Here is a 12,999-nt window from a genome sequence, read left to right as displayed (position 1 = left end):
TCTGTGCATTGATTAGATGGGTACTTATTGGAACTTTGTTCTTCTTCATTAGCTTAATGCATATCAAATTTATAAGACAAGAATAGCAGTAATGACAATTAAAAATGGCTATTTTGGGTACAGGAAAACAAAAGAAAATTAACTCAGAATGAACTGTGGGGGTTGACACTATAAAACCAAGTAAACACAACTGGAATGGTTATTGAAACTGGCCATGGGGGTTTATCATGGCCAACAAGTTTCTATATCATTTGCCCTTAGCCTAACCTCTTTGCTCATCCTTCTCCCTCCTATTTTTGCCATACTGAGCATCTTTATATTTCCAGAACATACAAAGCTTGTTTCCACCTTAGATCATTACTGTTCTCTTGAGCTGGAATTTTCATTTTTCCATTTATCATTTGCTCAAAAGTCAACTTCTTAAAGAGGTCTACTCTGATCACTCCATCTAATAGTGCCACCTCCCCCCTCACCAACCCTATGCCTCTAGCCACCATGACATTACCCAATTTTATTTTATTTTTTGTGTGCTATTTTTAATGGAGAGTATACCTTTATTTTTTAATATATTTTTATTATTTCAGATAGGAAGGGAGAGGGAGAGAGAGATAGAAACATCAATGATGAGAGAGAATCATTGATCAGCTGCCTCCTACACACTGCACACTGGGGATGGAGCCTGCAACCTGGGCATGTGCACTGACTGGGAATGGAACCGTGACCTCATGGTTCATAGGTCAATGCTCTATCACTGAGTCATGCTGGCCAGGCTACACCTTTATTGTTTTGCTTGCTTATCTTCTGTTCCCTCACTGTTATATTCAGCTTGCTGAGAGCAGGGGCTTGGTCTCACTCACCCCTCTTTGACCAGTGCCCAGAAAAGCAGTAGTGACAGTAGCCAGTCAATAAATACTGAATGAATGAATAGCTATGCAAAAGCCTCTGTGATAATCAAATGGCCATAAATACATGTTGACTTTACCAGCATATTATCAATAAAGGAGTCTATCTATTAAAGGTGCGATTTTTTTTTTCCTACTAGCCAACGAATTCCACAATTGGGAAAAATCCTTAAGAAAATAAATTCAACAGAACATTTATCCTGAATTGCTTTAACTAAAGATATTTTGTAGTTGTTAATTTGACGTTCAGATAAGTTTTAATGTGGTTTGGACATGCTTGGACTAGTGGATCTTTAAGGTTCTATGATACTATGACCTTGTGCAAAATGCTGGGAGCAGGTAAAAATATTACCAGAGTATTTATGACTCACACTATAGGAAGTCCAAGCTTCACAGTTTGCCTTTCATCTCTGTCACTAGCCTGATGAATGACTCTGGAAGATAGGGTTAAGTTGACTATTTTCCTCATGTATAAAGTGGGAATGAGAATTTTTGCAAGTATCCATTTAAATGCTTCATTAAGCAGTCCGCAAATCCTACCTAATAAAAGGGTAATATGCAAATTGACCGCACCTTCGCTACGACTAAGCCACGCCCACCAGCCACACCCACCAGCCAATCCGGGAGAGTATGCAAATAAACCCAACCAAGATGGCTACAGCCACAGAGAGCAAGGTTTCCCAGGCAACGGAGGAAGCCAAGCTTTCCGCCTGCCCTTGCTAGGCCTAAGCCTCCACTCAAGCTACAAAGTTTCAATTATAGAAGGTAAACAAATCTTAACAGAAATGGCGGCAGCCACGGAGCTGGAGAGAGCAGGCCAGGGTTTCCCCCGGCAATGGGGAAAGCAAAGCTTTCCACACACCCTGGCCAGGCCCAGGCCTCCACTTACGGCTACAAAGTTTCAATTATAGAAGGTGAATTAACCCCAACAGAAATGGCTGCCAGCCCTGGAGGGAGCAGGAGGCTTGTCTCCGATCCAGGCTACAAAGTTTCAATTGTAGAAGGTAAATAAATTCCAGATACCAGGGCCTCTGCTTGGGTTGCCAGGGGGCGTGGCTGGCCTGCAAACCACCACAGGCCCCTTGCTCAGGCCTCCCCACGCCCCAAGGGAACCCCCATCCTGATCCGGGACACCCTTCAGGGCAAACCATCTGGCCCCCACCCCTGCACCAGGCCTCTATCCTATCTAATAAAAGAGTAATATGCAGATTGACCATCACTTCAACACACAATATGGATGCCCCCATGTGGTCAAAGATCCTGCACCCATGTGGACACAAGATGGCCACCACAAGATGGCCAGCAGGGGAGGGAAGTTGGGAGGCACCAGGCCTGCAAGGGAGGGCAGTTGAGAGGGACCAGGCCTGCAAGGGAGGGCAGTTGGAGGTGATCAACCCTGCAGGGGAGGGCAGTTAGGGGTGACCAGGCCAGCAGAGGAGGGAAGTTGGGGGCAAACAGGCTGGCAGGGGAGCAGTTAGGCATCAATCAGGCTGGCAGCGTAGTGGTTAGGGGGTGATCAGGCTGGCAGGCAGAAGCGGTTAGGGGCAATCAGGAAGGCAGGCAGGCGAGCAGTTGGGAGCCAGCAGTCCTGGAGAGGGTACAGGCTTGGCTGAGGGACACCCCCCCCCCCCCGTTCCGTGCACGAATTTCGTGCAATGGGCCTCTAGTTACTAATAAAGCTGTTCATTTAAGTAGTTTGTGAAATCATGTTAACTTGAATCTACTTTTCAATGTATTTTAGAATCACTAGGTGGGAATGGAATGCTTTTGTAAAATAGAGCAAAATCCTACTTCAGAAGTTGAATGGGGGTGGGGGGTACCTTTAAGGGAGCAAGTAAGAAGGAATATATTTTTCAGATGAATAAGTTTGTCTGGAAATTGTCTCTTTTGCTTCTCATACAAGAAACATACCCATATTTTATCCCTACTATCTATCAATTTATCTTATTGGAATAAGGGCTGAAAAAGCAGCAGCAAGGTTTTGGGGTTGCTAATTTGCATGTTTCTGAAGCTGCACTGACATACTTGGGATTTTCTAATCGAACTCCAGTGAGTGAAATATGACATGAACACCTCTAAGGCAGAGGTGTTGTGGCTTTTCTCAGGAGATGCTACAAAGACCAGTGTGAGCCAGGTTTTGGAAAAATGCTTTTACACCAGAAAATCCGGACATTGGAACTATAAGCAGGCCTTAGGGGCTCTTATGAGTCTTTATAACATTCTGTGCTATTTCACTTTGCTGTTTCAAGGTCTTAGTAAAAAAAACATTAAAAATTTTAGCTTGCCTGTGGCACTGTAATACTTCTAGTAATAAGTATATGGCCCAGATTTGTGGCTATCTCTTTCCAGCTAATGGATTAGTAAACCTTATTTTAAATCACTGCATAGTCCCTCATAAGAGTTTAATACTTTGCATATCTATTTGCAGAGAAACTTGCATTCAGAAGACAGCTTGATATCCATAGTGCTTTCAATTCTAGCTCTTTATTAAAATCACAAATACTATAGAAATTTTACATTTTGGGGCATAAATTTTATCCCTACTATCTATAAAATTTATCTACTATATTTATATAGTAGAGAAGCTGAAGTATTGATAGTTAAAAAGAACCAATAAATTCTACTTTCCTCAGTTTATGTTTTTAAAGTGTTCATGATCTATTTCAATTCCATTAGTATTTATTTAGTGCCCACTGTATACCAGATACAGTGATAATGTTATTTTAACCTGCTTATAAGCTGTATAGTTTCTCTGAATTGGAACCATGCTTTATTGATTTCACACTGAGCATCAAGTGTATATTTTGAGTTTGTCTCCAGCTAGGTGTATGCCATTCAGTATTCACTTTTAAGTTTTGTGGCTCTGAGTATCCTATTCATTATGATTAATATGTTTCATTTTGTTATTTTTACTTCATCTTGTTTTCAATGATACTATTATTAATTATTCTCTTAATATGTATTTGTAGTGACAAATATGTCAAAAACCCCAAAATTCAACAGTTAAAAAATGTCGTCATGATATATAAATCCAATAATTAGAAATGTTAGATGAAATTACATACACCCTTATAGGTTTTTAAGAAAGAATATTGATCCTGGTTGTTATAGACTGTTGTATCCAGTGGGATAGACTTTCTAAGTTGCAGTGATGGGCGTTCCTAGAGATGATAATGATCACAGTGAGAGGCAGCCATACTTCCATGGGGCATATGGCCAAACTGCTCATTCGGAGAGGTAGGCCAAAATCTGGAGGAACCATGGGTCTGAGGGTGTCCTCCAATAGCCTTCTGAATCACAATTATGCGCAGAAGAAAGTTCCACACAGGATTCTGTGATTGGAAGCTCTCATTCTAGCTGCTCTCGGTATCACAGACTTTGTTTCATAAGTGAGGACATGAAGTCCCAGAGTAGCACCCGCACTTGTCAAAGGTTGTAGTTACTGTCATAGTTGGATCAGAAGCCCAGGCTTCCTCATTTCTTATTTAGATTTCTTTTTACCACATCATCCACATCTTGTAATCAGTGCTGTCAAATAAAATGTGTGACAAAATTAAAGTAAAATTCATTGATGTGAAATTGTTCATGAATAATTAATATAGTTTGGTCCACTATATGACACACATAAATAAGCATGGATCACCTATATTGTGGTATAGAGTGTATGCTAGCAAACATTATTTCTAATAGTTAATATAATATCACATATTATAACATGTAGATATTAATATCATGATTCACTATTATATTGATTTGTAGAACTGTTAGATTCATGGTATGCAATAACAGACACAGTGTTGAGAATCTCATCGCGTGATATGCATGAGTGAGCATTATGTACCTGTACTGTGACAGGCAGTACTACAGTGTTGGTAGACATGGTATAGTACAGTGGTCGGCAAACCGCGGCTCACGAGCCACATGTGGCTCTTTGGCCCCTTGAGTGTGGTTCTTCCACAAAATACCACGGCCTGGGCAAATCGATTTTGAAGAAGTGGCGTTAGAAGAAGTTTAAAAAGTTTAAAAAATTTGGCTCTCAAAAGAAATTTCAATCATTGTACTGTTGATATTTGGTTCTGTTGACTAATAAGTTTGCCGACCACTGGTATAGTAAAATCACTTCACTCATTATCTATTTTTTTCACAAGCTAACCAAGCATTTGAGTGTGAGCATTTGGATGGTTAAGAACAGAGGAATGATCAGTAATCAGGAAATCTCTGATACTTTTAGAAAGCTTCCCATATTGGAAAGTCAAGGGCCCAGGTCCTTCTGCCACAGTCGCTTAGTAAGCATCTGCCATCAGCAACAGCTCTCTGAGTGTCCCTGGAGCCTAAAAGTCTCATTCGTGGTCATGCCACATAAAAGAGACTATTTAGATGAATACATGTTCTGTTTTTGGCATCAGCCTCTCTCCATCACCCTAGTGTTGCCCCAAAGCCCACGCCCCAGGCATTGTAAGAGCAGACTGGGGATAATGCGGAGGGGGCAGTGGCAATTGTGGAACCTGAGTCATTGGAGGGCAGGTTTTAGAGGAGAAAGGAGCAGGCATTGGGTGGTGGCTATATGAAAGATTTAACTGTCAGCCAGCGAAGGATAATAGGAAGGTGTCCCAAGTTCACCTAGATCAGCAGTGTCCTTAATTTTCCCTCACTTGGCTTTCCTTGAACTTGACCTAACACCTAGATTGTATCTCATTTCTTTCCAGAAAGAGGCTAAGGTACACCAGCTTTTTACTCAGGGATAAAGGGGAAGAAACTTGGCACAAGATATGCAAAAAGGACAGAGGAACAAAGCTCAGAAGACCTGTCTATCAAGTCTGTGTAGAACTTGGGATGTCATATACCATATTATTTATTTTGAAAATGAACATAGTGGATTAGGTGCCCTGTGACAAGTATTCCCCCATCCCCTCCAGTCAACCACAGGTCCTTGAGTGGGCATGTACAATAATGGGAAATTGCACCTTGCAGTATTTTGATCTATATAAAGCCACGTGCATATACACAGAGTTTAGTAAGATTTACTATTAAAGTATTGTCTTTAACTTTCTGTATTAAACCTAGTTTAAATCACGTGTTTTTAGCTAAACAGTGCTTTAGAGCTAGACATTGTTTGAGGAACTACACTTGTCTTTAAGAGTATTATGACATATTCAAATTAATTTCCTTTATTTCCTTTATTTTCCAGTGAAAATATCTAAAGAGAAGGAATTCAAAACTCCTTTCAACTTTCCTGTATTGTATTTTGCATTTACAAAAGATCAGTGTGAAGGTTTGGGTGCCAGTTCTCAGTATCTGCATTTTAATTATTTCATATGCTAATCCTAGTGGAATGGAACATTGCAATTTATGTGAAACCTTCCTAATCGAAATTTCAGGCTTTGGGTTTTGTGCAAAACAAATTATTATTATTTGTAATAATACTAAATATAATTTGTATGGAAACACAAACTTAACAGGTAATTGAAGCAATACAAGCTGTTCTCTTGGCGGAAGTTCAACAGCACATGAAGACCTTGAGAAAGACACCAGTCAACAGTGAACCAGGGTCCATGAATGAGAATGGTAACTACCAGATGATGCAGATCCAGCCAAAGATGGAAGGCACGGAGGAACTAGAGTTACAGTGTATTACAGACAGTTTGTCTCTGCAAAGTAAGTGCAAAATTTATTGGCATGCTCTTTCATCAGGATTTTTTCTACTACTTAGAACTTCTTGAGAATATGAGTTCATAATATATCATTTCTGCAAAAACCATGCCAAGTGCCCTGTATCTGACCTGTTCTGCCATCAATTTCCTCTTATAATTGTCAGATTTTTAAAGAACTTCTAAATTCTATTATAATCAGTAAATATTTTCCAAAACAAAATCTATATTATTTATTAAAAATGTTTTGAAATTAAGTGATTAAAAATGAAAACAGGATTAACAGTAATAGCTTAATGGGATATACAGTATAAGAATACCTCATCATAATGGGTCCTAAGTTTGTTTTCATTTGCTACCATGATAGTACCCATGTGCCAGATTTTTTTCTTTTCTGGGAATAAGAGACATAATAGAAACTAAAATTAAACTGGTTTATAATTGGTCCACTTGATTTTATAACACATTTTATTATAACTTTATAATGATAATGTTTATGGCTTATGGCAAGCAAATGAATCTAAATTTCTGCTGTAAAACATTAACTCATTTTTCAGTCATTAGCTGTGACTTAAAAAAAAGAAGTAAAAAACAGTTAAAAATAAGTGCAATTTGATTTTCAAATTTATTAGTATGTTTTTGATGAAAAAATTGATTTATAATATGACCAAATGTATATTTTTGTCAGGAAAACATGTTACAAATTTACATGTTGCAGGTTGTTTAAAATTGTTAGGTACTCAAAAAGAGATTTTCTTTTTTTTTTGAGATTTTCTTTTTATTTATTTGGGACTCTGAAAAATGTTGCTATAGTTAAAATGTTTAAATCTTAGAAGAAATGCCATTTTTTGGGGTAAGGGAGATCGATCAACCAAAGGACTTGTATGCATGCATATAAGCCTAACCAATGGACACAGACAACAGGGGCTGAGGGCATGCGTGAGGGAGTGGGGGGCTATACGGGGATAAGGACACATATGTAATACTTTAATCAATAAAGAAAAAATGCATTACATTTTTTTCTTCTTACTATTTTTATAAGATACTGATTGGAGAGCACTATGTAGTGAAAGAAGATACATAGCAGAAAAAAAGCTTCTTCAGTTAAGGCCAAAAATCAAAATAGAATATTTCCTGATACCAACACAGTTACTGAACATGGAAAATCCAATAAGTAATTTGATAAATCTCAGTGGTGATCTCAAGTCATTTGTTTGTTAGTTGACCAGAAATTAGCTTCAATTAACTGATGAATTCACCCACTTGAAGGAGCTCCTTTTTTATTACATCACATAATTGTAGTTGTGTGACACATTTCAAGCAAGAAGCATAAAAATCCCTTTTAAATTAATTTTCTATTACTATGTTTGAGTTTTCAATTCATTTGGAGAGGCACCCATATGCCATTAATAGGTTTCTTCCAACTGTCCAAACACAGCTAATGTCATTCATCATGTGTAAATGCTCCTTAGGTGGCATTTCTGTGCCTTATTCCTAATCATGAGTGTCTAACTTATCCATTGGCCCAAAGACCTTTTTCTTGGTGAGAAATTCATGGCAGGAAATCAAGGTGAAACTTCTGATGAGTTTTGTTGTCACATGAATTACCCATTATTTGAAGTTTCACTGAGGCCCTGTTCTGTCCCCAGTTAATTATTGGGTATAAGAACTATCCTATCTAATAATGAGGTAATATGCAATTTGACCATCACTCCAACACACAAGATGGCCGCCTCCATGTGGTCAAAGATGGCCGCCCCCATGTGGACACCAGATGGCCAGCAGGGGAAGGCAATTGTGGGCGATCAGGCCAGCAGGGAAGGGCAGTTAGGGGGGACCCAGCCTGCAGGGGAGAGCAGTTGGGGGCGATCAGGCCTGCAGGGGAGGGCAGTTAAGGGCAACCAGGCCTGAAAGGGAGGGCAGTTGGGAGGGACCAGGCCAGCAGGGGAGGGCAGTTGGGAGGGACCAGGCCAGCAGGGGAGGGCAGATGGGAGGGACCAGGCCTGAAAGAAGGGCAGTTGGGGAGGACCAGGCCAGCAGGGGAGGACAGTTAGGGGTGACCAGGCCAGCAGGGGAGGGCTGTTGGGGGGGTGTACCAGGCCAGCAGGGGAGGGCAGTTGGGGGGGACCAGACCTGCAGGGGAAGACAGTTAGGGGTGACCAGGCCAGCAGGGGAGGGCAGATGTGGGGGGGACCAGGCCTGAAAGGGAGGGCAGTTGGGAGGGACCAGGCCAGCAGGGGAGGACAGTTAGGGTTGACCAGGCCTGCAGGGGAGAGCAGTTAGGGTTGACCAGGCCAGCAGGGGAGGGCAGTTAGGGTTGACCAGGCCTGCAGGGGAGAGCAGTTAGGGTTGACCAGGCAGGTAGGGAAGGGCAGTTAGGGGCAATTGGGCTGGCAGGGGAGCAGTTAGGCATAAATCAGGCTGGCAGGGGAGTGGTTAGGGGGTGAACAGGCTGGCAGGCAGAAGCAGTTAGGGGCAATAAGGCAGGCAGGCGAGCTGTTGGGTGCCAGAAGTCCCGGATTGTGAGAGGGATGTCCGACTGCCCATTTAGGCCCGATCCTGGGCAGTTGGACATCCCTCAAGAGGTCCCAGATTGGAGAGGGTCCCACATTGGGGGGCTGAGGGACACTCCCCCCTCCGTGCATGAATTTCGTGCACTGGGCCTCTAGGTAATACTATAAAATGTCATCTTACTGTGACTAGAGACACCCAGAATTCATGTTAGATATTAACTATCTTTAAATAATTATGGAATGAGCTTTGCTAATGTTAAAAGAAAATTTAGGGTTTGTTTGTGATAAGAATTGGAACACAAAAATATTACAATTTATATGTTGTATTATATGTTGGTAGATGAAAGTTAGAATATTTTAACTAAAAAAAATATATTCAAAAATGCTGAGAATATTTTTTTGGGGGGGAAATGCTGCCTGTAGGAAAATATTAACTGCAATTATAAGTAAATCAGAAACATATAACATGCATTGAAGAGGAAAATTTCCAAGTAATATATATTTACATTAACACTGCCTATTCAGAGAAACTTAGAAAAATGACAGGAAAACTTTTAGACTTTTATTACAGTAGTATGTATTGCATTACTTGATGAAATTTTAAAATATATATAAGTAAAAACACTATTTTACTTATTTCAAATGTCTGGATTCAAAGGTTATGGAGATGGTGTGGTACTCTTCATCAGTGCGATTATTCCTCAAATTTTGTAGGCAGTTACTTAGGCAGAATGTCCTTGAAACATCTATTATTTTACCAAATATTATTATAATAAATGGTTTATGTCATTTAATTTTATCAAGTTCTTGTTCACTTGTCGTCTGTGAGCTTCCCTCCACACCCTTTTAAAATTATTTTTTCTTTTTAATTGAATTTTTTATTATTATTTTTTTTTGGTTACTTGATGCATCCTCTTTGTTAATCATTTGGAAAGTAAGAGATGATGGTTTTATGATGCACAGATACTCAAAAACTCCTTTTATGCCAGGGCATAGTATAATTGGTTTATTGGTATAATAGTAATATAGCAATAATAGATATGGGAAAAATAATAATAACAACAATTATCGTATTCTTAGTACATTCCAACACAATTTTAAGTGTTCTCTCACTTTTTCCTTTGATTCAGACATAATTCATATGAACTTTAAATCTGTCTTCAACATTTGAGTCATCTGTGTAATCAATTTTACAGTTTTTAAATGTCCATGTTCATGGAAATGAAGTTTTTAAAGTACAGCTGAAAGAAACTACTCTCTGAGAAAGACAGAGCCTGAGAAATTGCCCCTGTAATTTTGTTATTTGACACACTAATTATATATCTCCCTCATGTACATGAAATAAATAATATTTGAAAATAACTCCATCACCATACCAGTTATCTTGAATGCCACCAGTGGTGTATATCTTGTACCTTGAGATATGCTTTCTTTTATTATCCTATTTTTTTTTTCAATGAATAAAACTGGGATTTAAAAAAGGGTGAGTACCTTGTCTACAGTAAAAAATTACTGAAAACATGGATGCATATTCTCTTAAACACTGTGTTCTTGTCCAGTAAACTGCATTTTCCACACTGGCAGCTTGAAGGAAATTTGCTCTAAATCAGCTCAATCTGAAAATTGAATAATTTATTGAGTGGTTTTCTTAGATTTTTATTCCTCTCCCATAAATCATACTTTCTATTACCAAAGAAAATGCAGAGTGTTCAATCGCTGCCCTCTCAGCCCTTATAATAAAGAAAATCACCAGATTTTTTTAAACTATTTGTACGTGAGATGCATCTAGAAAGCAGTGGAAATGAGTGAAATGAAAATTGAAGCATAATGCGTTTGAACTTTATAATTCCGTATCTTGTTTATTTTCAGTGTTTTCATTTCTTACATTTCACAGCACGTATTTTATTTGAGGTTTTAATATTTGTCTATTGGTATTTTATGGGAGAGTGGTGGATTTTATCTGAGTTTACTTTTTTATAATGATTACTTCGCTATCTTCCTTAAATCTCTTTATTAAGAAATTATATAACTAACACTCACATTTGAGGCTAAGATTCATTGATTTAAAAATAGTAGTGTTTCCTATTATTAAAATACATTTGAAAGTTATTTTCCTTTATTTTTTGAATGTTATTTGGATCAGTTTAAACAAGTGCTCTAAATTGTTCCATTAAATAAATTGGTTTAAATAGAAATGGAGGCTTTGCAGATAAAGCTGTCACCTGAAATTATTGGCTGAATTTAAATTCACATTAAACTGTAGTTGTGAAGATCATGCATCAAATATTGGTATTGCAAATAATCTTTATTAGATGCACCATTTTCAAAGACTTATCTACAGAATTAAATAATGAAAATGTGCTCTTTGTTTATAGTAAATCAAGGAAATAAACATTGATTCAACAGAAAAGTTTTGTGATCCTGGTGGCCGATAGCAGAGGGACTGGCTTGGGATGATCTTCTTTGCCTGCTGAGTTTCTCAGAAGGAAATCTGTCCAGTTGTTAAAAGGCTTTGAAATAGAGTTGACTACTTCACAGGGACCACACTTTTTAAACTGTCTTTATTTATAGTAAATGCACCTTCTACCGCACTCTATGAGGTCTTCAGGCTAAGTGAGAATACCAAGACTTTCTTCTTTCTGGCCACAGAAGTCATTTAGGAAAGGTCTGTGTGATAGGAGTGAGCAAGCAGCAGAAAAGTAATGGTGGGGGGCACATCATAGAAGGCCTTGGTTGTCATAGTGAGATCCTAGGTTTTTCTCTCTGAGATGGGAAACCATTTGAGCAGACAAATGGCACACATTTCAATGGAATCACATTGTCTGAGGTTGAGGGCCCAAGGACAGAAGCAGGGAGACCAGTTGGGAGCCATTATACTAATCTTGAAGATGGCAGCCTGGCTCAAATATGGCAACCTGGATGAAGAAGATGAAAAGTGATCAGACTCCAAATGTATTTTGAAGGTAGAACTGACAGTATTTGCTGATGGGGTGAGTAGGGAGGAGTGAGATGAAAATCTATACTTAGATTATTTCAAACAAAAAGTATTTGATACAAGATCGACCCTGTTGTTCTGGCTTGATTTGGTAGTGCAGTGTTGCATCTGGTATTCTAGGTATGCTGAAGGAAGAGTGGAAAACCCACTCCACACTGCCACCTGCCCCTGCTGTGTTCAGTTTCAAGTGTCTCTGCTTAGATGATTTCTAGTATTAACTAACCCTCAGAAAATGGACAAGAGTTTCCTGCCAAGAAACTATGGATAGAAGACAATACTAATAATGCAAGCTTAAGCAAATAAGTTGTAAATTACATTGGCAAAGTTATCTTAAGCTATGTCATATGTGTGTGTGTGTGTCTGCTGTATATATTGATGGTGCATGCCTCAGAGCTCCTCCTTGTCATTTTCTGCAAGGAAGTGTCCCAACCGCAGCCTTTGGATGGATTGAGCTAAGTAGGCAGATGTGATAAGCTTTTGGTTATGTGGGGTTGGTAACTTCATAGTCTATATTGCACACTGTTCTATCCCTAAAACTTTTTAAAAAGTCTTTATGCATAACTCCTCTGTATCACTTGTCTCTGCCTCTCTGCACTGACCCAAGAGTCGGGGATACCACGGAGAATGAATTGGAAATCTTCAGTGGAAGACACAAACTAGTATCAGGTAACCATAGAAGCGTGTCAGACAGCCCAGAAGAGGCTGCAGGAGCACTCCAAAGAGGCACCTAACTCAGTCTTTGGAATCAAGGAGGCTTCTTGGGAAAAAGAGATGCCCAATCAAAATCCTGAAATATGAATATGATTCAGCCAATGAGTAAGTTGGAGAGGGAGAAGGTAGCTAGCTATTTGCGAAGACCAGAGAAGCCATCGATGCTCTTTTCTTCCTCCCAAGAATTACCTGGTTAACACCTGCCTGAAAGGGAAACTTGGACATTAGAG

The 12,999-nt window shown here is 39.2% G+C and overlaps 1 protein-coding gene across 2 annotated transcripts in view; it reads left to right on the top strand.

The window, feature by feature from the left end:
- WDR72 (WD repeat domain 72) overlaps positions 1 to 12,999 on the top strand; it is a 212,207-nt gene that overhangs the window by 121,200 nt on the left and 78,008 nt on the right. For both annotated transcript variants that reach the window (XM_079769751.1, XM_079769750.1), the window contains exon 18: positions 6,362 to 6,557. In XM_079769751.1, the coding sequence (XP_079625877.1) occupies positions 6,362 to 6,557 (196 nt within the window). The remainder of the gene's footprint in view (positions 1 to 6,361; positions 6,558 to 12,999) is intronic.

The sequence above is a fragment of the Cnephaeus nilssonii genome, assembly GCF_951640355.1.
Source record: "Cnephaeus nilssonii genome assembly, chromosome: 4".
Lineage (NCBI taxonomy): Eukaryota > Metazoa > Chordata > Mammalia > Chiroptera > Vespertilionidae > Cnephaeus > Cnephaeus nilssonii.
The sequence above is the reverse complement of the archived record's forward strand: the minus strand, read 5'-3'. Positions and strand labels throughout refer to the sequence as shown.